The sequence below is a fragment of the Castanea sativa genome, chromosome 1, assembly GCF_040712315.1.
Source record: "Castanea sativa cultivar Marrone di Chiusa Pesio chromosome 1, ASM4071231v1".
Lineage (NCBI taxonomy): Eukaryota > Viridiplantae > Streptophyta > Magnoliopsida > Fagales > Fagaceae > Castanea > Castanea sativa.
This window is the reverse complement of record NC_134013.1, coordinates 66792846-66819736: the sequence shown is the minus strand read 5'-3', so window position 1 is coordinate 66819736 and position 26891 is coordinate 66792846. Positions and strand designations below refer to the sequence as shown.

The 26891-nt window shown below is 33.4% G+C and overlaps 2 protein-coding genes across 2 annotated transcripts; both read right to left on the bottom strand.

Moving 5' to 3' along the window:
• Window positions 1–7048: 7048 nt before the first annotated feature.
• On the bottom strand, window positions 7049–17129 carry LOC142606699 (ATP-dependent DNA helicase homolog MER3). The gene is made up of 26 exons (XM_075778038.1): window positions 17062–17129; window positions 16285–16468; window positions 15807–15968; window positions 15264–15501; window positions 15097–15133; window positions 14964–15010; window positions 14421–14458; window positions 14260–14281; window positions 13905–14117; window positions 13621–13777; window positions 13482–13533; window positions 11571–11642; window positions 11358–11407; window positions 11128–11245; window positions 10981–11044; window positions 10820–10903; window positions 10569–10694; window positions 10286–10482; window positions 10002–10190; window positions 9661–9912; window positions 9508–9557; window positions 9308–9325; window positions 8772–8854; window positions 8474–8672; window positions 8345–8382; window positions 7049–8254 (listed from the first exon to the last, which is right to left on the bottom strand). The coding sequence occupies exons 1-26, from the start codon at window positions 17127–17129 to the stop codon at window positions 7326–7328; spliced, it is 3687 nt and encodes a 1228-aa protein (XP_075634153.1). The 3' UTR covers window positions 7049–7325.
• Window positions 17130–20005: 2876 nt separating this feature from the next.
• On the bottom strand, window positions 20006–26289 carry LOC142606689 (putative beta-1,3-galactosyltransferase 2). Its single transcript, XM_075778026.1, has 12 exons — window positions 26180–26289; window positions 24910–25003; window positions 24477–24511; window positions 24143–24354; window positions 23933–23996; window positions 23615–23687; window positions 23368–23488; window positions 22751–22838; window positions 22580–22657; window positions 21915–21962; window positions 21532–21641; window positions 20006–20300 (listed from the first exon to the last, which is right to left on the bottom strand). Exons 1-12 carry the CDS (start codon window positions 26287–26289, stop codon window positions 20152–20154), a joined length of 1182 nt encoding a protein of 393 aa, XP_075634141.1. The 3' UTR covers window positions 20006–20151.
• Window positions 26290–26891: the final 602 nt, after the last annotated feature.

The window sequence follows — 26891 nt, the reverse complement described above, 5'->3', positions numbered from 1 at the left end:
AACAAAGAATACGAAAAGCTAGGGGTAAGAGCATCCACAACAATGGAGCTATATAGGTATATTGCTATTTTTTAACTTCTCAAATACAAAAAATGATGCTCCAGCAGTGGAGCTATAGCAAAAAAATTTTTGCTTCCACCTACAGTGCACATCTAAAGATAGATGTGCACTATAGCTCAAAGGTAAAAAAAATATATATATATATATATATATTTTATTAAATTTCTCTCTTTCATTTAAAAAATATTTTCACTTTCTTTCTTTTTCTCACTCTCTCCGGCTTCTCTTCTTTCTTCGTTTTTCCTTCTGTCTCTTTTTTTCTCTCCCTCATCTACTCTCTGCTTCGCCGACCAGTTCTTCACCGACCAGTTCTTCTCTGCTTCTCTTCTTTCTTCATCGCTGATCTGTTCTGGATCGTCGATCTTCGCTAACCAGTCCTCCATTTCACCACCAATCCTCATCTTCATCGCCCACGTCACCATCCCATGCCACCGACCCATCTCGCCCAGTCCTCCATCTCACCGCCGATCCAAGCTCCATCGGCACCGCCTTCATCGAACTCAAGTCCTCCATCTCACCGTCGACCAGTCCTCCATTTCTCTGTGATTTATGTGAGTTTGTTGGTGTGGGTTTCTCTGTGATTTGTGCGGTGGTTTTTGGCTAATTTGGATTTTTGGCAGTGGTTGTGGGTGGTTGTTGGCTTGCTAGTTGTTGTTGGATGGTTATGAGCGGTTGATCTTGTTGGTTGGCAGTGGTGGTACATCAGTTTGTGGTGTTTTTTTGTTTTGTGGGGTATATTATTTTATTGTAATAGAAATATTATTTTATTGTGATGTTTATATTATTTTATTGTGTTGAAAGCTAAAATAGATCCACTACTGCAGCATGTTTTGTAATAGAAATTTTAGCAATTTAACTCCACTGCTCTGGATGCTCTAAGAAGAAAAAGTTAAGGAATGAAAATTGACACCACAAAAACCTACCACCGCCGACATGGTCCCACAACTAGGACTTCACTCTAAACCCCGCTTTTAGATCTTCTTTTCCCATGATTTTCACACCTAAATTAATATGTCTTTAAATAACTACATATACTTAAATGCGCCTATTCATTCCTACCCTTTTTTTTCAGTTATAACTAATACGCTTCTTTCCTCTATTATTTTTTTAGTTTTTTAATTACACTCTTAATCCCACACTAATTTCAGACTTAATGATTAAGCCTCAAAACAAACCGGTTTTTAGCTACTTAAAAGTCTCAATCTTTTTTCAACGTAAATTTGGAAACCAACCACCATAATTAATATGAGAATATGGAATGAACATGTCAAAATCAATTTGGTAACAAATGTTTTATTTTTAATTTTTTAAAAAATAACCATTTTGGTTGAAATTAATGTCCTAAACTTAAATGACTTCCTAAATAATTATATATGTGAAAATTATATTTTGTCCACCTATGGTTTGTTTGAAAAACACTTTACCTACTTGTGGTTTAAAAATTGGCACTTTAACTACTTGAGGTTATCTCCGTTTGTCTCCCATTACCATAACATAGGTAAATTTGTTTTTTTGTTACCCTTTTATATCTCTCTCCTCTCAAAACATAAAAATCATGGGAAAAGAAGATCTAAAAGCTAGGTTTTGTAAAAATTAAAAATTAACTCTTATATCTTCTTTTCATGTATCAACTTTTAAATTTTCTATTTTAACACATTAAATATTGAAATTGTAGAAACGGACTGATAATAAAGAGTCATACCATAAGCCTGCCCAAAAGGCCATCAAGTAAAACCCGATTCCAACTATCAAATTATGAATGAACTATAAAACCTGCCTTTGCTAGTAGCCCAACTAAAGTGATTGCCATTATTAGGACATAAAAAAAATAAACCCAGTCAAGCTTGTGAACCCTATAATTCCAGCAATGACCCCATCAATAATTGACAGAAAAGATCCGCTGCACGAAAACGTAGGCCAAAATGGTCAAATATCATTGTTTTTAAAAATATTTTGCAATCTACCACATATTTCTGAAATATGTAGGGATCTACCATTAATCGAGAACTCGAGTTTGGCAAACTCGAGTTTTTCATTGTACTCGAGTTCCATGTAAAAATTTTGAAAATTTTTTATGTAACTTGAGTTCTATAAAAAAATAGTGAAGCAAATTTGAAGACTATTTTTTCAAAGAACTTGAGTTCTAGTTTCTGGAATTTAAGTTACACGGCAAACTTGAGTTTCAAAAAAAATGATAGATTGCTAATTGCAAACAATGGTAGATCCATACATATTTTCCCAAATAGTGATATACGGTCATTTTGGCCTGAAAATGTAAATACTTAGATTCTACCTACAAGAAAAAATTTTAGAAATGATTTTTTACTTCATATATTATTGCATTTTAGAATGTCCTGAGGCACCACATCTAGGAAAGTTCAAATTTGCCATATGATACACCGAACAAGCCTTTTATTAAAACTCAACTAGCGGATGTCCCGTGCGATGCACGGGTACTGTATCAATTTACTTTAAAATATTTTATTAAAAATTAAAAACTATATTTATTTTATATAAAATTATCTTTATGACTATGCATAATACTTTTTCTTAATATTGTTGTCTCTACTAGTGCTCCTAGCCATGAATTATCTCTCTCCTTAGATCGAAACTTGTCAATAACAAATGCTAAATCTCCCTCTAAGATGATATATCTTACACATATCTCAATTTCAAAATTGATAACCTAGACAATTGTTGTTAGTTTTGCTTTCTCCAACTTCAAATTGCTCTCCCTTTACAACTCAATGCTACAATGAATGACTTGTTATCCTCAAATGCCACATTAGAGATAAGAACTAATTAAAATTTAAAAGATAAGAACTCTTTATTTTGTTAGGTTCATAATTTTAAGACTTCCTCAAGTGCCACGTTAGAGATAAGAACTCTTCAAAATAGGGCATGTGTCTCAAACATGTGTATTATTTATATGCTTCCATGCCATACGCTTTTGATACATACTGCCCTTCATTTTGGTTCAAGAACATATGTTGGTAGAAGCAAACAGATCATTGTGGAAGAAAGCTGAGGTGCTACTTTCTATGTAAATATTTGGGCAAATGAATGCTTGAAATTAGTATCTTCTTATATAAATTTCACAGGTTTCTCATTATCCTATATGAGAATATAGGGGAATGTGAAAGAAAATATAGATTTAAAACCTAATAAATTTTAATTGTTTACAATTATATGTCCAATTTGGTTGATCAATACCCTAAAGAATACGCAATAGAAAAAGGTAAAAGCTTCAATTCTTATTCCTCAAACTTCCTCATCAGCCAAGCAAAGGATTTTTTTCTTCTATAGTCAAATCATAAAATCTATTACAATTGAAGGTACACATAAAAACATATTTTAACCTTGTGAAGTTAAGATCAAACGATAAAACAACAAAAAATTATGTCTAAAAAATTGAAGAATTTAAATTATATGAGCAAAAAAAAATTACCTAGCTTCAATGATCTTGACGTTGGTTTTCATCCGCTATTCCACTAAGCAATAGACATAGCCCTTTTCTCAAGTTGCTAAAGAAGCATTCAAAGACAATTGGGGCTTCTAATCTGTAAAAGAAGTTTGTTTTCATGTCAAACATTTGAATTAGTGATTTTTTCAGGTTTTTTGTTAGACGCCCAAAAACATATAAAACCAAAAAATAAACCTTTAGTATAAAAACAATAAGAATTGGAGAGACAAACATCATTGCACAAATAAAGCCAAAGAGGCAAAGACACACACTTAAACAACAATAATATAATATTTATATAATTCTAGAGCTCCATCTATGCTTCTCACGATTTGGCATACCATTAGATTAAATACATTAAAATTAAAGCAAAAATAGGCATGAGTGAAGCACTTACAGTATCCAAAGAGAGAAGAAATTAACAAAGCTTGAGAGTGAAAGATAATTTTTTGTAAGCGTGGAGAGAATGTACGTGGTGGATTTGAGGGCTTTTCATCTTCTGCACTCATTCCTTAAGGTTGAGACAAAGACACATGCATGAGATGACCAAATGTGTGGGAAAGAGAAGAGACAGAAGTAAGAGAAAAGCAAGAGGTGAAAAGACATTGGGTTTGTGTTACTGTATAATTGCACTAGGTATGGTAAAAGGCATGAAGGGAAAACATAAGCATTAATGATAGAATTTTTTTTTTTTTTTTTGGTGAATGCACATATTGATAGAGTTTAATGTGGCAGATAGAGAGACTATGCCAAAGGAAGGTGCCACTTGGCAAAATCTCATGCTTTCTCGCATGAGGTCTCTACTTTATATATATATATATATATATATATATATATATATATATATATTGATATTGATTGATGGGTATAGCAGACAATCATCCCATCCATCATTTATTAAGTCATGCCTTAACATAAAAAATCGTGGTGAACTCAACTGATTTTTTCCATTCTCTAGTTTAGGTGAAGAAACACATAATTTCAATTTTTAATATGTTAAAATAGAAGATCTAAAAGTTGATACATGAAAAGAAAATGTAAAAGTTAAGTTTTAATTTCTACAAAACCTAGCTTTTAGATCTTCTTTTCCCTTAATTTTTTATGTTTTGAGAGGAGAGAGACATAAAAAAGTAACAAAAATACAAATTTATCCTTATTTTAACAGAGATAAGTAACGGGAGACAAATAGAGCTAACCTCAAATGGGTAAAGTGCCAATTTTTAAATCATACGTAGGCAAATTGTTTTTTGGGCAAACCACAAGTGGGCAAAGTGTAATTTCCCCTAATATAAAGCAAAAGGCAAGGATAACAATTTACAATAGAAAAATTCAAACAAAACCTAATTTTCATCTTCAATCTCTCTCTCTCTCTCTCTCTCTCTCTCTCTCTCTCTCTCTCTCTCAAAACCGTAATTTGTGCTCTGTATATAAAACCACTGAAGGTATTCTTTGTATCTCTCTCTTACTTCCAGTCTATAAATATCAAATATTGTTTGAATAAGATATGATAGTTTTATTTCTCATTTGAAATTTTGGTAATTTGAGGTGCATATTCAAAGGTTGATTTGGATTTGGATTTGAATTTGAATTTGGGATCTCTCTCTCTCTCTCTCTATATACACACACACACACCCACACACACGTGTGTGTGTGTGTGTGCAAGTTATGTGATTGAGCATGATAATTCTGACTAAAGAAAGAAAATTTAGAAAATAACCTATTGACAAATAACCAAATTGGGGCAAATTATTGTCATGCTATGTAAAGAAGTAAAGGGTGTTGTGGTCATTCAAACCATATAATTTCTTCTTTAATCTCTCTCTCCTTCACTAAAATTCATAATTTATGCTTTGTATTTAAAGCCATGTAAGATATTTTCTTTCTATTTCTATCTTGCTTACAATTTTTAAATAGATAATACTATTTGATCAAAATGTGATAATTTCCTGCTTTGGAAGATTTGGATTTGGATTTAGATTTAGATTTGATATCTTTTATATATATATATATATATATATATATATATATATATATATATTAATGCGTATGTTATGTGATTGAGCATGATGATTCTGAACAAAAGAAGATGATTAAAGAAAAGAGCCAGCTTTATTTATTTTTAGCATAGTATTGCACTAAACAAACCAACTATTGTGGGACTAGCAATGATGAAAATTATATCTATATCATAAGAAAAAAATAAAAGTAAGTTATTTTATATAACTTATTTTATATCTAAATTAAAAAACAAAAATAAATCCAACGCTCAATTGAAAGAAAAATTGATTATATATCTATCTAAAAAAATAAAAAAAATTGACATACAAGCATACATAAATACCATTTTTTCCCATTTTGTAGCCAAACTAAAATGGCCTCCAATACTGTGTTAACTACTTTGCATTATACTATTAAGTAAGAAGACCACTTTGTATTCTAACCTGCTTCTCAATTACAAGTAATAATTTCTTGCATTTTGACATTTACCACTTATATTTTTAAGGAGATAAAAAATTCAACCACATAAAATAGGATTACAAAAAATAATAAACACTTCTCTCTATAATAATAATTTTTTTAAAAGGATATTATTATTATTATTTTAAATAATTAATATTGTTATAAATTTCCTACTTATAATGTTTACAAAATTTATAAATAAATAATAAAAAAATCGTGCAGAGCATGGGTCAACAACTAGTAGCCCAAATGTCTCAAGCCTAACTAGACTGTAGACCAGTAGAGGACGTGATAATGTCAGACAAAAGTAGAACTGTGGTGGACCGCGGGCCCTAGTTTTTGCTTGTCGCTGGACTAGGATGGGCCTAGTGGGCTTTATGGTCTAATTATAAAAGTCTGGGTTTCGGTCCGGTTTGGGTTTCAAAAAAATTGAATGGATATATCATTTCTTTTTTTCTTTTTTAGGGTGAAAACTCCATTTTCGAAGTTCCAGTCAGTTTGGTCTTGTATTTTAGTAGCAGTCAATATAGTTTTTGTTATTTTCAACTTACAATCAATTTAACTCATTAATGAAAAATGCTTATAGAGCTAATGGCGTGTGCTGTTTACATGCCTAATGCTTATGTGTTAAAATTTTAATACCCACGTCATAACTTACACAACAAAAGACAGCCGCATCAACATCTAAAAATAGTTTTTTTATATACTAATTTTATCTTTATCTTTTAATTTTCTTTACATTTCTTGGTAACCAAACAGAGTTTCACGTCCTTTTTCAATTTTCTTTTTTACTTTCTTGCAACTTTTTTTGGTAACCAAACATTTTCACCATTTAACCCAGATCCACCAGGCCACCACATCCTAATATTAAAAATTAAAAAAAAAAAAAAAAAAAACCTTGGAGGTTGGAACCTTCACTATATGTTCACTTAATCATTTTTTGTTTATGATAAATCTAATCTAGAGCTTGAACACGTCAAGATGAATTTCAAAAGAGATGGCACATTCACAAGCAGTCCGAAATTCTGTTACAGAATATTTTTTATTTATTTAATTTATTTTTATCTCTGTTCGCTGCTCTCTCTGTCATGGTATGCATTTATTCACAAGGTTGCCAGATGAATTGACATTGATTATAACTCCTGTTTGACCCTAGGTATCTGCATCAGGTAGAGTGATACAGCTTTTAGAGTATAGGGGCCAACCTGCACCGTCAGATTCAATTCTAAGTTCATGTACATTGCTACATTAGTGATGAAATATCATTTTAAGGTTTGGAAATGTATGTACCATCTCCATTTAGAAGCTTATGCAATCCATTAATGCCCTGGCAAGAGAGGAATCAGAGAAATGAAAAGACACTCTTAAACCCAAGAAATGAATCTGCTTCCTTGGTTTCGCTAGCTGTTTCCAATGAGCAGCACTGTCTTTTGAATTCATTTGGAGAACACTGCTGCCTTTTAGATTCTCTTGGAGAGCATTGCGGTTTGCTGCTACTTTTCATGGAGCTCACTGGTTCTGCTAACTGCTCCCTATTCTTTAACATGGAAATATCAAATGATAGCATCTTAATAGATGATGAATCAGCATTGGTGCTTGAAACTCTTGGAGGAAGATTCAGTAACCCATAGGAGCTTCCAAAATATATGTTGCGTTTGACCTCTGTGCTTTCCGAATCTGACGTTCTTAGGACTTTATCTGGATTCATCTCTTTCAATATTTCAGAGGAAGCACTACTAAAGCCGGCCTGACTGTCAGAGAAATGTTCCTTTGTCCAGAGTAAAGACTCAAAATCCTCGGTCTTTGATTTATTGATAACAGGGAAATTCTTAGATTTTCTCCGAATATGATCAAATATTGATTCCTCAATTGAAGTTTTCAATGTGCTTTCGTCAGATTCTGGAGGAGGCCCGCCTTCGATCATGGTATCTAAGCTTCTGGCAGTAATGTGGTGAGTTGGAGTCATACATTTGTTAGTACCAAGCCCATAGTCTTCTGCCTCTATGGTTTCTGAAGATGGATTGACCACACTCTGTCGTGGAATCTTGTTTCTGTCTGTCTCTTCCAGAACTTCTACTTCACTTTGGAGTTCAAGCTGCTTCTCACGAGTTCGCTTTCTTGTGAAAATCAAGGTCTCTGCTAATGGAGAACAGGCACTACTTGATGCAGCCAAGATGGGAAAGTTTTTGGATTTTTCACGTATGTGATCAAATACTGTTTTTTCAGTGATGATTTTGCAATCATCTTCTTTATCTTCAACATCAGGCTCACCTGCATTGATTTAGGGGTAGAAGTGGTAAGTGAAAGGGACTAAAAATACTAAACCTTAAAAAATGTCTTGGATTATTTTTTGAGCTATACCTTCCCACATATCTTCATCTAGGAGGTTGAAAGTGGGCCTAGAACAGAACAACCAAACCAATTGATCTATCAAAACAAATTTTGAGGTCCCACTAAGGAGATTCAAAAATCAGATGACAAGATACTCACAAGGAATCATTTTTCCTTTCAGAGTTGACTGATCTGTTATGCTCTTTGGCTGGAGCTCGAGATGTAGGTTCATCATCATCTATGATATATACTTCCTCAGGCAGAGGAAAAGAGCAAGGCTGATTATTTCTCTTATTATAATTCATGCTTAAATTGTTCTCTTTCATCAGTAAAAGTTTTTGGCGGAGATCAATACCAACTACATGAACGATGATACAAAATGAACTCTTAGTCTGGAATCCAATGCCAGTATAAACAAATGCAAAAGAAGTTAGACATAAAATGGCTGAGGCCATACTGTATTCTTCAAAAATAAGATCAGCCTTAATAGTCAGCTTTCCTTGATGAGGATTTGACAGGAGAATTGTTGCACTATAGGGGCTGCAATGAAAACCAACTACCTCAGACTCAAAGAATATGGCACAGAAAAACATGGGTAGTTGATTAAACTTCCGACAGAAATGGGGATGGTAGTTCTGACATAGAGCCAGAAGCCAAGCTGATTTTTCTATAGCTTTTTCTTTCTTCATGTTTGCCAACATCAACAAGATTTAGTGTCGTCATTATAATTTTAAATAATTATAGTTTCAATTAACATTACAATAATTTACTAGTTTAGAAGATTCAAAATCCTTGAATTTTTTTGTTATTAAAAAAATCTAAGTTCATGTTGAGTATTGCTTTTCTAAGTCTCCATATCTCAAATCCTGGATCCATGTAAATATGTACTATGATTTCAATAGTTTCATGCATTGTTGATACAGTATAGGAATGCTTCAAAATGTTTCCGAGTCATCAAACAAAGAAGGGAACCAAGGATTTATGCCTGCATACCTGGAGAACTCTTCCAGGCTGCTGCAACAATAAAGGAGGAGTTAAACGATATGTAGATGACTGAGGATTGTATACAGTTCTAAGCATATCAAGACATCACAACTGAAAACAACCAAATCTGTACAGGCAAAACTCCTCAATACTATGCTTGCAGTATAATCCTGATATCCCATTGTTGAAGGTAAAGAAAAAAATATCACCTTATTTTCTCATGGAAGATAATCAAGTTCTCCTCTTCTGAGCCAACAATCTGCAGAAATGAATTCATCATTAGCACATTTGTGTTGCAATACAATTGATACTTTGTGAATAAGTTTGGCACAAATTGCTGTATAAGATTCCAGATACCATACCATATCAGCATAATGTCTTTTTGTTGATTGCACTGATTGTGTTAGCCTAGTCAATGTCACTACCAGCTTGGACTTTCCTTGCCTCTTGCACTCAATTTCCTCAACCTTCATGTCGACTTTTGGAGGTAGTGAATGTAAGGAATCCTTAATATGGTTCCCGAATGGGTATTTTCGACCAGTGACTATCTCTATCCTCCTTGGATCGGCTTCAGCTAAAGTCTCAAATGAGTTAATTCCCATTGAATGCAGTGCCTACAAATAGCATTAGGATGATTTTTAACTAAATGAAGACTTTAATATCATATGTCATAGGATACAATAAAGAAGTCAATAAAGAAAACCTTGGCGGTCACCATTCCAATGCCAGGTAATTGTTTCAGCAAGTATGGACTATCATCCCAGAGTTTTTGATACAAGGATTTCGCTAAGAGTGTTGAATTCAAGGCTCCTTTATAATTCTTCTTGTAAATGAAATACTCTTTCATGCACTTCACAATTCTACTCCCATTTGAGCATATAGAATTCATGTCCTATGGCACAGACGCCAAAATTATAATTTCATATATAAATCCTAGGTATATCTAAACACAACATAGTGGTATTGAAAATATGAGTAAATGAAAACCTGGCTCAGGGATAAATCATGAACTGAAGGATCACCAGTCAAGCAATCATTTGCCAAAACAAATATTTTTTCTTCTCTAGTTTGGATACGCTTTTTCCGTTTCCCCTTATCATCAAGGATGTGATAGCGAAGTCGGCCATCTTTGTCAGTGTTTATGTCGTTTAGAAGTTTCTTCTCATTGCGTCTGAGCTGTATCCCTTCATATTCCAGTAAATAACTATATTACTCCATCAAGTAAATTTTCAAGTACCAGAGGATACATAATCATTACATATATACATACAAGCAATTTCCTCAGCACGGCATATGATATGAAGTGCATCTTCTATAGTGCAGTTTACAGGGGTCTGCATAATGTGTTTCATTGTGTCAAATTTCAAGTAGTACTTTGTCATCAGCTTTCCAGGATCTGAAGACATAGAGAATAAGGAAAGGTTACGAGCTGCAGTTTTCAGGGGTCTGCATATTGATAGTACTTCATACTGTTTGTCATTCATAAAAACCGCAAAATACCGTTTATGTCGATAATGATACCTAGTGACTTCAAGAGGAAACCATCTTCATCAGTCCAGATCATTTGATGTTGGGATAACTCATTAACTTTCTGGACACAAATCTCTGACATAAAAAAAAAACATTGAAAATCAATGGAGAGAGGGGAAAATGATAGTTACACTAGTGAATGATAACAGTACCTTGCATATGCCTCTCTATACGGCCAATTGAAGTCCCTTTTTTAACTGCATAATTCTCAGGGTTCTGCTTATGCATTAAAAGTGTCAGCAAAGTAATTAGATCGAAAAGTATCTGATATCCTGAAAGGGATTTGCACAAGTACATGCCTTTTTCATTCTGACATATAAATATGAGCACTTCAACCATTCAATTGCTTTTGTAATATCAGAGACGGTCAGTTGAACTATCTCTGCAGTTAAGTGCTCTGTCACACATGGAAGCAATCTGAAGTGAAAAGACAACAAGAGTCACCTGATTAGAAGATGTGAAGTTTTTCAGAATATTCACTAAAGCCCAGGAGACCAAATCAATTATAAAATTTAATTGATAAACATACTGCGATTCCACCACTTCACATCCATTCAATAGATTCTCATACAAATGTACCTGATATCATGTAAAATCATAAAAGACCTGTTCAGAATGGACAGAAACTTTGATATCAAACAGAATTGATTCAGTTACTACAAAGAAATTTATAAACTAATAATTATAAAGCAATCTACTCACAGATATGTCAGGAAAAGGGAAGGAGAAAAATTTATCTTACTGTTTCTTTTCTTGTCATGATTATAACCATTCCTGTATCATCAAATGGTGGTCGGCCTGCCCTCCCGCACATCTGCAAGCCAAGAAAACTGACTAACTTTATAACAAAGTACATGGAGTGTAAGTTTAGTAAAGACAAAGATGTAGGGGTTGTAAAACTTGATGGTCAACAGACACCAAAGATTGAGTGCCTTTGATATCTAAAATCAATCATTTATAAGGATGGATAGATCAAAGCGGATGTGAACCATAAGATAAGAGCAGGGAATGAAGTGGAGAAAGTGCATTAGAAGTACCGCCTAATTGTAGAATACCTATTAACTCTCCATTTGTTTTGACATTATAATTTTCTGGAAAAATGATTACTTTTTTTCAAAAAGCATTTTCTATAAAACTATCTCATTTTCTTGTGTTTGGTAGCAACCTTGTAAATAAGCTTGAAAACATGATTATTTACTCATTTGTTTCACATGATGTGAGATAGAATTGTTTTAAGTAAAATTTTAATGGAAAACAACCTCTAAAAGATAAGTCTTGAGTTTTCCATTGACCAAATATAGTTTTCTATTTACTCTTCTTTTTTTAGTGCTACCAAACATAGGGAAATGCAGAAAACTATCTTCACATAAGGTTTTCCATCAAAACAAATATAAAAAGAAAAAAATTTATAAGACTACAATAAGACCAATTAGGCTCTATGGTACTAAATGTTGGGCTATTAAGAAGTAACATGTTTAGAAAACCATCTTCACATAAGGTTTTCTATCGAAATGAATGGAGTATAAATTAAAAGAAATATATATATACCGGTTAAGCTCTATGGCACTAAATGTTGAGCTATTAAGAAGTAACATGTTTATAAAATAAGCATGGTTAAAATGAGAAAGTTAAAATGAATAAATAGAAACAGAGAAAAGTATAGAATGAAAAAATTCTTTTAAAGATAAAAGTAGCCCCTATTAATGAAAAGATGAGTGAGAGTAGCTTGATATGGTTGAATTGTGAGCAAAAGAGAGCGGCTAATGCACCAATAAGTATTAATGGATTTATTCAAGTTGAGTGAACAAAAAGACGTTGAGGAAGACACAAACTAACATTAGTGGAAGTATTGAAAAGACATTGTTGATGTTGTAGTGAAAAAGGATATATTAATAAGGAGGTAACAGAGAGAGTGATTTTGCATTGGATAGAATGAGGGAGAAGAATACATGTGGTTGACCCCGATTAGTTTGCTAAGGATCCATAATAGACCCCATAGTTTTGGAATACTGTTGGCAATGACACCAATGAATGCAGATATGCATGTGATCAGGATGAAAGTCGTATTTAATTTTCTTATTTTCTTCCTTTTTGGGGCTAAATACAGTTAATATGAAGATGAAGGCAATATTTTTACCTGTACACAGCATGTGTCTGCTTATTGAGGATATTGCACTCATTCTTATGTTATAATTGACAAGAATCCCTATTTGTAGAAACATCTCTTCCTAATAACATAGTACAACAAGTCTGACCATATATTGACCCTATAGTTTGCACTTGGAAATTAAAAAATTTCTGGTCATATTTGACCAAAGAACTTGGATTCACCATTAACATCGTGATTAGTCCATTGGCATAACAGGTTCAGGCTTTATTGTGCATTTTTTTTCAATGCAATTACCAAATTATTTATTAAGTTCCTCTTAATGCAGCAGCTCCTAAAGCTATCTATTCAGATGCCTTCTCTTGGTTATAATTCCTTTCACTTATAACATTAATATATAAACAAGCAATAAAACTACTTAAAGGTGTACAATAATATAGCAGTTATGGTATTTCAATCTCAATTATAATATTTGGACATTTTCTCCAAAAGAGACTGATTTAATGCAATCATTTACTGAGAGGTGTTTAATGACCAGTGCCAAACCTGTAATATTGTGGATCGGTCATATTCCATGTAGAGACCTTTTTCCTTGTTGCTAGACAAATACAAGTTTTGACAAATTAAACAAGGAGGTATCTGGAATTTACTGCAAAGCTTACTTTGATTAAATAGTTCAACATACAAGTGCTGCGTTGATTTGATCACTACTGTGTGTGCTGGTAGGTTGATCCCATGGGCAAGCGTATTTGTAGTACACAGAATTTGAATATCGCCCTTAAGAAAAAGACCTTCAATGAGATTGCGATCCTTCAAGCAAAGCCCGCCATTGTGATAACCAACTGCAAAAATGAAATTTATTGAATCACAGTGCACTAAAGATCAACTTGAGAAAGAACTCAACATCTCGATCATAAGGATAATTCCAAGCTCAAAAGTATTCTATGGGAGAATAAGTTTGCTCTATACCACCAAAAATGATATAAGATTGCATTTGTTTATCACTGCATGATAGTGATGCTTCCCTTAGCCTTTCCTTCTGTTCACTACTTTTAATGAATGGATTTGAATATCCAAAGGTCATTGCTATCTGAGAGAGGCATTGTGCTGCTTCTTGTGCTCCCTTTCTAGTTGAACAAAAAACCAGAGCAGATTTTCCCCTTGAAAATTGCATGAGAATATCTGCGAATCAGTTTTAAGCATCTTTAAAATTCATGATTCCTTTTTATGCAAGTTTTAAAATCAGATGACCATACAGGAAAAATTAAAAAATAATAATAATCTATCAGAAAGTTATTGTAAATGTGTAATAGTCTCTGCTTACCAAAAATATAGTTTTGAAGGCGCTGGATAATTGAACAAATAAACACTATCAGAAATATGAGAAGTGGTTCATTAAATTATGACTTTGAAATTTCATCTGTCCTGGTCAATAAATATTTTAGAACAGAGAAAAGAAAAACCTTCATTCAACAAAACACTCACCTTCTCAAATAGAAAGTCATTTTTGGCTGGGGTGTAGCCTGCAAGAAAGATGTGAAAACATATCAAAAACAACAAAAACTTTATTTCGGTGACAAATTTATGCTCCTGCACCTTTTTTTTTATAGGTAAAATTATTTTTTTTAAACGAGAGTACCTTGTGAAAATAGCACAAAGTAGCCTAAAGAATTACAAAATGAGAACTATCTCCATGGGAATTGAATCTATGAAAGAATTAATAGAGTTATTATCTATGAGACCAGACACAAAGGACCACTTATAAAGAGAACTACTGAAGGATGCTTGCAATTGAGTTGATGTGCACTCCACATCTTCAAAGGTCCACTGATTCCTTTCCCTCCATATGGTCCACATCAAACAATATAATGGTCATATGCATCATACTATGCTAAGTGATCTTGGGCAAACGTTTGCCATGCCCCCAAATTGTATATTTCATTCAATAGTAAATTACAAGAATGGTATAGTAATAAACTAGGTGAGAAACTTATTTTGCAATATAAAGTTCAAGTTATATATGCATACCAAAAACTTTAGTAGTCAACTTGACAGGCCTCATTTCTTCCCCAAACCTGTGAAAGCACGGAAAAGGTAAATTAGATAAACTGGATAGTGATGTTGAATTTATAAAGTTTAGTCATCACTAATAGAAACTTACCTTTTTAGTCCTTGGACAGGAACCAAAAGCCATTCAGCTGCAGTAGATTAATGCAGTGTTTAAATTGTTTAATGTTTAGCCACTTGTAAGCGTTTGAAGATAATAACATAACATATAAACATTTTGAGTCTTTAACAGGCATCAATATCATCGACTGAAGAATTTACCGAGGTCCTCAACATTTGGAATCGTGGCAGACACAGCAAGGAAGCGGACATGAGCAAGAGGACTTGATCTTAGCTCTGGGTTGCGAGAAAGCATTTTTATTCTGCTAACTATTGCCTCCAAAGTGGCTCCACGTGGATCGTTCAATAGGTGAACTTCATCAATAAGTAGAAGTGCTATATCACTGAAAAAGCTCAAGCCACCATCTTTTATGCGATAACGAGTCACAGCATCAAATTTCTATTTAACAAGAAAAAGAATCCCATTTAGTCATGCTCCTAAGATATCACCTTGAAACAAACCTGAACGAAGGAGGATTGAAATAATGCAATCCATATTATCAGAAACTTGAAATATATAAATCTACACAATTTTCTTTTATAGAGATATACAACTACATACAAGTGTTGACTCATACACTGATGTCTCAGGGCGGTGATAGTGCCAAATTATTTTTTGGTAACGATTGTGCATAATTCATATGTAAGCATTATGTATGGATTAAAAGTCTTGTGTGAGCATGTAAGATGGACACGCATACTCACCTCAGGAGTAGTTAGAATGATATCAGCATCTTGAATATTCTTTATGTTGTAAAATTCATTATCACCAGTCAACTCCAGGCAATTTATCCCCCATGATCCAAACTTCTCATTCCAATCACGGAGCTTCTCTTGTACTAAGGCCTTAGATGGGGCTATATAGATCTTCATAGAACATGAAAACAAGGCAGATGAAATTCAACATAAACATCAAGCTTAATATAATGCACTATATCAAAGAGCAGAATTTGTCTTTTTAATTGCAGTCATCAAATTATAAGTTGGGTATCGGTGTCTGTATCATAGTGAAACATACCAGGAACAGTAACTGGAAACATATTGTCAAAGCAAAAATAAAAAGAATTTTAGTAAAGGTATCTATGATCATATTAGAAGTCCAAATCGATGAAATGCACTTTTTTGCATATTCTAAAGTACTAACAAAAACGTCTACTATGGTTTCTTGGTATAGGAGACTTACTGTTTTGAGGGTTCCCTTTATATGGATGAACCTCCCATCTTCAGAGATGAACTTTGAGAGAAGCCTCAAAATGCAAAGCTCAAAGAGCACCGTTTTACCACTTCCTGTTGGTGCTGAAATAACCATGTTTGCATCGGAATGGAAGCAAACAGTAAAGCATTCACTTTGCAGTGAATTGAAGTACCTTCATGCGTAAGAAACAAAACTAACATAACTACAACATACCCCAAAATGTTAAGTACAGGAAGCAGGAAGATAATAACATTATTGTTAAAGATAATAATTGCGGTATTGGGTTTACGTGGTTTATTATGTATCTATGTGTAATGGCCCAATAGGCTCAATGATATTGTCCCTATATGTACCCTGCTAGAGTTCATTGTAATCGACACAGTGCTAATATCAAAGATGTAGCCGTCAAGGGATCTATCCCGTGGACATATGCCAAACCACCTAATTCACATCTTCCTTTTCACTTTCCTTGCTTCCGCTCTCACTAAAATTTTATCAACAATATTTTCTATTTCATTTTAGTTTCAACAATCATGAGGACTATGAAAACTACCATTTTCAGTTTCAGATCACACACACTCACAGGGAGATTATTATGTCCACAATGCTGAATATACACGATTACACAACATTTACAAATGAAAAAAAAGGGAAATTTGGCTTGGTGGTTTAACACAAGGATCAAAGAAGTTGATAACATAAAAGCTGAAAGAATAGCCTAACTTCAAATTTTACATATCAAACTTTAGAAAACTCAATGTTTACCTGAATTTAAAAACTGAACGAAAATGTGCAGGCAAATCTAACACGGACTTCAGTGTGTATGAATCCATGATCCTACATGAATATCCACATATAAATTATCAATCAATATATAAAAAGAAATGCGACAATTCAATTGGAAAAAACGGCAGGCAGTTTTCAACGTGTATAATACGACATGTCGCATTCCATATTGTGAAACAAAAATGACATGGCGTTCAAATTTTGATCAGAAAATTTTACAATCACAGTCAGAAACAGAAATCTTCTCCTAACACTCAAAATATCTTCACAATTTGATCAAATTAGTAACAAAGTTTTTCAAAATTCACCGAGTTTTTTTTTTTTGTTTGGGTGAAAATTTTCCTAAAAAGTAAAAACACTCAAAATTCTAAATAATTTGGTCAAACTTGAACAATATTGTTTCAGAAACCTCCTTCTCCATGCGAATTTGAAACTCTATCCGAAAAGAATTCATGAATTCTCAAAATCTAAGATCCAAAGCAAAAAAAAACGCAGCAATAGTAAGCCAATCCGAGATCAATCAAAATTAGCTCAGATTCATTGATATTGTAAGGAAAATTTGAACTAAGATTGCTGATTATTCAAATTCAGAAACAGTCTGATATAATTAATTTCTCATCACTATGTGTTTGTGTGTGTGTGTGTGTGTGTGTGTGTGAGAGAGAGAGAGAGAGAGAGAGAGAGAGAGAGAGAGAGAAAGAGAGACCTGAGAGAGCGAGGAGCGAACGATGGCTAACAATAGAGAGGGTATTGGAGTGAAAATGGTACAGAGAAAAATGAAATGGAGTGGTATATATATATATAGCGGAAGAGGGAGGTCTTTTTTTTTGGCGGGAATAGAGATGCGGAATTACCGATTTACGCGATGAACTGTGTGAAACGGATAGTTGTGGTGGGGCCGAATAGAAGTAAGTGGAATCTTCTTCTGTACCCTTCAACTTACTTGGAATTATAGACATTACCCTAGAGTTAAGTGATTTTCAATGTTAAAACATATTGGCAATTTTTTTTTTGGGTAAGTACATTTTAAACTCATAGTTAACGGTTCTTGCCAAAAAAAAAAAAAAAACACTCATAGTTAACGGTTGCTATCAAATTAAACCTCACTTTTTATTTAATAAAATTTATGTGTTGATGTTTAAAGTCGATTTGAAAACAACTTTGAAAATAATAATATAATAGTAAAAAATCAAAAGAATAGAAAAAGTAAAAAGAAGGTCACATGAGATCCATGGGACCTACAAATAGTACTTATGTTCAACAAAGAAAACCAACTTACTGTGTAAAATAATGTAAGTGAGCATGCAAACACTAACAAATAATAGTTTGCTCTTGAGACAGTAGCACATGGGACCACAAATAATCAACTATGTTGCCTGGGCAATATGAAATAAGTTGAATAAGCTAAAAGCTAGCTTTTTAGTTGTTCCCAAATGCAGCCTTAATTAAGGTGAATGAGTGCGTTTGAACCCTAGTCAAGCCTCTATCAAGGTTGGTAAAAATTGATCAAGAGTGAGATTTAGATGTGAAATAGCTAACTTCACGGATTTGATGCCAAGTCAAACGAAATGGGCACATTTTGACCTCGGTTAACCTTCCATCCAACTTGAGCAAAGTTAGTCAACTTAGATAATTTTGATTAATCCTATTATTGGGATAAAAAAATTGACACAAATTGATGATTTTTCTATACAATGATTGGATTCATTCCTTTCGATTTAAGGGCCCCCAAGTATTGGTTTAGAGAAGAGAAAAACTCTTTTTAAGGGTATTCGGGATGTGTAGAAAAATTAGAGGACGGTCAAAACGGGATGATAATAGTCAACGCTATCAGAGAGAGGTCTCTGGCCATGGGTTACTAGGTTTATTAAACAGCCAATACTCCGTTTTCCACTTCTTAATTGCATTTATTTATTTATTTAGGTAATGTTCCGTTGATTGTTACTATTTATTTGTTATTAGTCATGAATTATAGTCCATTGAAGGGTTGTTTGTTGAACCTATTGGCAGAAAAATTAGAATTAAACATCTTCCATTTCATAAACCCTCCAAATTTTGGTTAAACCAGAAAAATAGTACCGGGTGTTTTATGTTGATAGATTTTACTACCAAGGCTAACTGATCAAACTTGGTTCCATGAATTTGCTGATCAAATTTATGGTTTCCTATAGCTGTTGATGTCTTGCAGATGTACATTGTAATTTAAATGAAAGCTAGGTAGATGAACTTGAGGATGAGGAGGATTCCTTGCTTTTCTTTTTCTTTTTTTGTCATATTTTGTTGAAGAAGTCATTCTATCTTATGTTAAGCACTCATAATTTTATGGACAAATGAGTGCATGAAGAGTTGAAGACAGTGGGATTGCTTCTTCAAATAAGGAATTTATGCCGGATTTGCTTGCTATAATCAACCTGCAAATACCCTTAAAAAAAAAAAACCAAATCAATGCTCCAAAAATACGCATTACTTACAAAGAAAGTTAATTTTGAGAATAGTTTATCAACATCTACTAATTAGCTATACACAACCTATAATTACAGGATGCACAGTTAAAAGAAATTATTATGAACTCTACAAATCATGAATATATCTCATCTCAACTAAACCTGTATTGTGACATCCAGCAGATAAAGCTAAAACAAAAGATCACATAACTACTCAATTTTTGTTTAAGGTGAGAGAGAGAAATCATGAAAGAATGACATACACTGTATTATTCATGAAGCAAAAGGCAGTAAAAGTTGTTCACAAAGAGTATTACATGTTATTGAGCTCAATGGCTATGTCAGAGAACTTACAATAAAGCCTTCTCACCATATAAAGAATGGGTTGTGACTGTCTATTCATTATTTGGCTTTAGAGAGGTTGATCTCCCTCGCAAAAATGCAGAAGCCCCAAGTAGCAAGGCCTCCCTTTTCTCCTTAACTATAATAATTCTATGTGCCGGAATTATATACATTCTCTATACGTACATGATATGTAGTTATTGGCTCAAAAGGACCATTCATATGCTTGCCTTTCAGGTACCTGTATGTCCTTCCTGAGTTTGGAGGAACAGCTGCCTGTCTCTCAGAAGCTTGCACTCCATATAGCGTTCTTATCCTCGCCACAGCGCTGGTGAACATCCATGATTCTCTCAACAGACTTGCAAATCCCATTACATTTCCGATCAAATGAAGCAGCACAGATGTTGCCTGCCCGTATCTTCCACTCACAATCTGCAGGAACAATTACATCATCAGGAAAAAATGCATGAGCCTATAGGAAAATCCATGCAAGCAGCACTTCATTTTTTTTAAAATCTATCTTCATTCTTCTGGAAAATAAAAATCTCTCAGCACCATACAGCTGATGGAGGTTGTACTATAACAGACCAAGTTCTTGGTCTATGTAGCTAATGGTTTTATCCCCTTGAAAGACCATGGAGCATATGCTAATCAGGTAATATAAATCATTTGAATTAAAAATCATTTGTAATGGAAGGGACCAGAGAGGTCCACAATATATAGTGGACCAAAATCAATTCAACTAGCATTTGGATTCTGGACCAACAGTTAGGACAAAATGCCAACCTTCACATAATTGTTCTTTTCCTTCAATTGAAATACAAATACTGGCTACAATATATTCATGTTTTAAATTAAGACAGAGAGGCAGGGAAGAAACAATGACCCATATGAACACTACACGTTGTCATCTTAGTAAATTGGGAGCAATGGTGATAACAGAGACTAACTTAAAGCAAGGTATTTGTGAAGAAAGCCGTGTACCATATCTCTCTCACTTCTTGTTATGGGCAGACAAACTTAGAGACTGATTAGATTTAATAAATTTAGCTTGTTTAATGAAACTATAAAACTGTAAGAGGAGGAATGAATAATTTATTTTTAACCCTGAGGGGGTCAATTCAGGATCAATTCATTACTTAAAGGGGTCTGTGGTGATGCAACTAAATAAATGAATATATTGTATAAATAGGGTAATATTACCTAAGGTAAGATCCAGTTTTGTTTGTTATTTTAAACATCTTAATTCTTAACAAAATAAAGGTCTTACATTAAGGTTTTACTGGGACTAGATGACATATACAGAAATTTTAAATAGTTTGTTTAAATATTTTTATACTACATGCAACAAAGTGTATTCCCCATCAAGTGTTTTATGTATTTATTTCTAAACAATAACCAGCTATTGGTCTTAGAGCTTCAATACCTTGTTGATCCAGGTTTAAAGGCACAAACACTGATATATTCCTGTCCCTAAAAGATGAATTGTAACTTCACATACTATATAACATATTTTAGACATCAAAACTTTCATTTGTGGCTTAACACTGACTAAGTTGCTTTTAATTCAAGACATGATATTCAAAAAACAAAAACGTGGTGGTAAAACCATAAAAAGAAACACCAAAAGTAATTAAAACAACAAAATAAAAGTTTAAATTACCAGGTGGGGTACCACAACAGAGACTCCTGTCGTCCACATGCTCCACATCTAAACCAATTAACCAAGTTCCCAATGAAACATCCTCATTGGCATATTTGTGCAGTATAGGCCTGAGATCATTTCAAACAAAATTACAATCCAATGATTTAAGGCCATTCTACAGGCCAGCTTAAAATTTTCTGATACATAGCAATAGACATGTAACAAATGAAGATGAAAGAGGAACACAAACTCCTCAAACTGGGAAGTGGGCATGGCGATGGAACCAGAACCTCTTGGTTCCATTAAAACTGTGATATCTTAATCCATCTGTAGCCCATTCAATGACAACAAATTTGAGCTTTCTTTTAACCCAAAAGGTAATAAAGACACTGCAAACTTACTGGTTTGTCGATATATACATAGCCAAGTCTTTTGAGATGGCATATAATCAGGGACGGAGCCAGGATTTTAAGTTAAGGGGGGCGACTTTGACCTCTAGTTTGACAGCTTCTTAGTTGTGGAGGTTTTTTTTTTTTTTTTTTAATTTTTAATGTGTGCATTTGCTAGGTAAAAACAAAATTATTCCATTTAAAACTTTTTAAAGGGCAATTATTTATTTGAGTAAAATTGGTTAATTAGACTTAATTTTTTTTAGCTTTGCTATTGGTGATTTTTGTTGTTGCACAAATGTTTTTGGGCTAGTATATATTGTTTTAGATTTTAGATCTATAAAATTTTAATGGCCTTTAAAATGAGAAAAGTGCTAGAAGTATATTGATGATATAGTGAGTGATTATTGATAAGTAAAAAAGTTATGCAAGTAATAAACCCAGATGCGAACCAATAAGAATTTGTACCTCAACAGTTTATAAAAATATTGTAAATAAGTTTGTATCTTTAACGTTACTCTAAAAAGATTCAATAATATTGTTAATAGGGTAAAATGTAATTTTATAGAACAAAATTGCTAAAATTAATGCATATATATATATAATTTTTTTTTTTTAAAATTAGGGGGGGCCACTGCCCCCCTTGGTCAATGAATGCCTCCGTCCCTGCATATAATTGTCCTGTAGCATGTAGAAAATACTTGTTTCCCATCTCACCAAATTTCCAATACTCTGGTTCATGGTATTTCATTCCCCTGTTCCAAAGAAAGGATGCAAAGAAAACCAGATTTTTACAAATATCTATATATTCTGCTAATTCAGGGGGAAAAAAGTATAAATTGGCTTACTTTCGAGCATGGACAAGACCAGACTTCATGCAGCCAATGTAAACCCGAGGTTTCATACGGTGTCTAGCTAGAGTTGTTCCTAGCATAGCTGCAGTAAGTTTAAAGGTAAATGAACTCAAATGAGACAAAGGATCAAATGTAATAACAAGAGTCATGTTACCTAAAATATATTCCTATTCTCACGTGTATACCCCAAGATAGAGCCAATCCTATGGTTCAATAGAAGCCTCTAAGAGAAACTTTTGAACTAATTCACTCAAAAACTTAAAACAATCACAATCAAGTTTCCAATATGGTAGTAATTTGAAATGTTTCTAACATGGTGTAAAAAATTTGAAAGGAGTAAGTAATTTAAGAAAACAGTTCTGTTACGTGACACATCAGGCATGTCATACGTCTTCTATTACTAATGCCAGAATTAGTCACATATAGAGCACACACCCAAGAACCATAGCTGTATCACTTTAGTAGAATCAGAATACTCATAAAAATAAAGGGGGGGGGGGGGGGGGGAAATAGATCCTGAAACTCAAATACTAAAATAAATTTAAGATATATTGCAAAAGTAACTGCAACACGAAGGAAGAAATGAAGGGAAAAAATGGAACTACCATTACCTAAATTTACATGAATATCATCATCAACTTTAATGTAAAATTCTGCATCCCACAATGCAACAGCAGTTGAAAAATAAGTCTTAGTCTTGCCTGATAATTCCAGGTAGGCCTCAACATGGTCCTGCTTTCACAACATGAAATATTTCTTTTCGGTCTATTTTCACACTAACAAAATTTTTAAAGGTAACCGGGAGTTTCACAGGCAGATTGAGATAACAGCTTAAAAGGGGTAAGACAAAAAGCTCACTAGGCGCAAGAAGTCTCCATGCAACATCTCTTCTGCGTCAATTTCTTTGTCATGTATACCACCAGATGTCGAACTAATGACAAAAGGCCAATTAATAAGCAGCCTAATAATTTGTGCTAATTTATGCAAAGCACCACCTTAAAAGAAAATTGTGCTATTGAAAAGATCATAAGTTCATGCAGACAATTTATTTGCTAAGGCCACAAACTCCATTTCTTATTAATGAAACAGAATATATAGCACATGTGCTAAAAGAATATATACAAGCAGTGCGTGTGGCAATAATTGACAGTAGCTGTGAAGACATACGAAGATCACCTGCGACCTATAACAAAGCGAATCACTATACCCTTCTCTTCCTCCAATTTCATTCTCTTCTCACCTAATAATGCTTAATCCATGAGAACCATCACAGATGAGATATGACAAATAACTGAAATAATTCATAAAAGATTCTTAAATTGAGAGAGAGAAAAAGAGAGAGAGGGAGAGAAGGTTAAAGAGAAATATGGAGTCAAGTTAATGCACCTTGTGGCATCCAAGTAGCACGAACAGACTCCCTTCGCTTGCGGCTACTAAAAGCTGTATTGATTCCTACAACCATAAAGTATTTTCTTTTCGCATTTGTTTCAACATTCTTCATGTTTCGCGACATCGGAGAGTCATGCATTATAGATTCATGTGCTGCCCTAGAAGCTGTTAATTCCGTATCCAAATTTGTCATTGTCTTATCCAAGACCCTGCATGTCATATACAGTGGAATGGTTTGCATTTAGGTCACTCGTGAGGGATATAAGTGAAATCCAGTCTAAACAGGCATCAGAATAGAGTATAAATATCAAGCTGGGTCCTTGAAACTTACCCCGCACTGTTATTTCCTTTATGCTGTACAACCTTCTGCTAAACCAAGAAAGTTAGAGAAAATTTCATTACAAACATTTAAAAAAGCAAGTGATTTACATTAAGAAGCAAAATTAAAACTAAAGATAGCAAAGCACATTTAACGCTAAAATTGGAAGGAATAATGATTGCAAGAAGCAACTAGAATGATTTCGAGAAGCAACAATTTCAAGCACTACGGTTCTGTTAAGAATAATCTTTAATAAAAGAAAAACCACGAAATAGGAGGACTTGACTACAAGCCTATACTTTCTTTCAGGATATTGACAATATCTGAGTCAGAGCTGTATATTTGAAGAAAACTACCTTCTCATGTGAAACAATAATAAATATCAATAGCCAAAGAAGTGGAGAATGATATGGCTCATTATTAGTAGTTTGGTACATTTACTTACAAGTTTTGGATAATTCTCAGATTTTAAGTTTATTCGGGCATCTTCGAGTTTAGAAGTTATTGCAATATCATTAGCTTCAGGCACCGTCCACATCCTGATACATAATTTTTTGATTAATATGACATGCATATGCTAACAGGCAGCTGCCTTTACATGTAACTTAAATAATAAGCCTGCTACTGATTGATAAGGAAACCTGGTTTTACAGCATAAAATCAACGTTGCCAATAGTAATGATATGAAAATGTAAAATAATAAGCTTGAGAAGCAGTATTAGATAATCTTTCAGTGAGAATTAAGGGGGAAAATGTAATTTTGAATATTAAGTGTTCATCATATAGACGTAAAATGTCAAGTACCTCCAGTTCACCCCCTCCAAATATCTGGACTAGTTGGGTTGAGTTTCACAAGTCACAGTAATTAAAACCATATAAAACAGTAGGCTCATTGTAGAAGAAAGGGTTAAGTCACAATTTATAAAGTATGTAATATTTTGATGGAGTTTGACAAAAGACGCCAGAACAAGAAAAAGAACATCTTTACCTATTGCATAAATCTAAACCTCTTTTGAAGTAGTTACATGAAACGTTGAAGGAGCAAAAACGAAAGGTGAAAATCACGTAGCACTTTGTTAATAAAATGACAATGAATGATAGATACAAACAAAACAAGTGCAAAGGGACTAAGGGAGAGAATTGTCCCTAATGTGAGTCCAAAAAACGCAAATTCAAAAACCACATCAGAAAGCACACATACCCTTTTGAACTATGCAGATAACATTAGTTCAATTCAAACCCTCCTCGATGAAATGCAACAATCATTCAATTCACAAGAACAACCATTAATAATCAGCTAAACACAAACTATCTGATAAATTACCACTAGTCCAAATGCTCAAATTGTAATAAGACTATGAATTTAACCATTTAATCATCAAACACACCCCCACATGTGTCCTGACTCCCCTTGATAAGCAGGGCTTAATACGTGAGACTTCTAACTTTTAAAATGGAAAATAGAGTGGAGACAAGTTTCGAACACAAGATATACCATGGTAAATTTCCACTAGTCCCAAAAGCTTAAACTTTTAGGAAAGGCTTAACTATTAACAACCTCTTCATATTTATTTCACAAAGTCTCACCTAATTCTATGAGTTTATTGATACCCACCAGGCAAAAAAGCATAATTCAATTAAACCAACCACTTTAGAGACTAAAAACTAAAAACTAAGAAAAAGTAACAGAAATTCAATTGAGAAAACATACATACCTGTTAATGAAAACCAATCCAGCACAGAAGCAGCCTAAGCACACCAAAAGGACCAAGTAAATAGACTTAGCATACACTCTTATTCCCATTCCTCTACTCTTCATAGACATGTTGTTGTAGCTTTAGTGTCAATCCCAATGTAAGTTAAAAATATATATAAATAAAGAGCCAAAATCAAATAGACCCAGATATAATATGCACTTTGTTTCACTGAATACACACTCTCTCCCTCTTCTTTAGAGGTGAGAGAGGTGCATACAGACGAGGCCTGACGGTGTTTAATACAACATTTAATACCCCAATTTATAGAAACATCCTACAGCTTCATGTATAAATGCATGAAACTTAAAGTGTTTTAATAAAACAATCAAAACTGTTGCGTGTAAATAAGCTAACGGTCGGGTTTAGACAACATACAAGAGAGAAGAGAAGAGAAACTAGATTTATCTTTGGAAACATTGTTGCCGTTTGGACTAGGAAACGGTCGTTTAGGTTCTCGGCTTGGATCAATGAAATATGTGTGTGTTTGTATCAACTAGCAAAAAAATGAATAAATAAATAGCAGCGGTTTGATAATTGCTTATTGTAATACCAAAAAAATAAAATAGAATAAATGACAACAAGCAAATTGATATTGGTCATCTTCTCAATATATATATATATATATATATATATATATATATATATATATATATATATATATATATATATA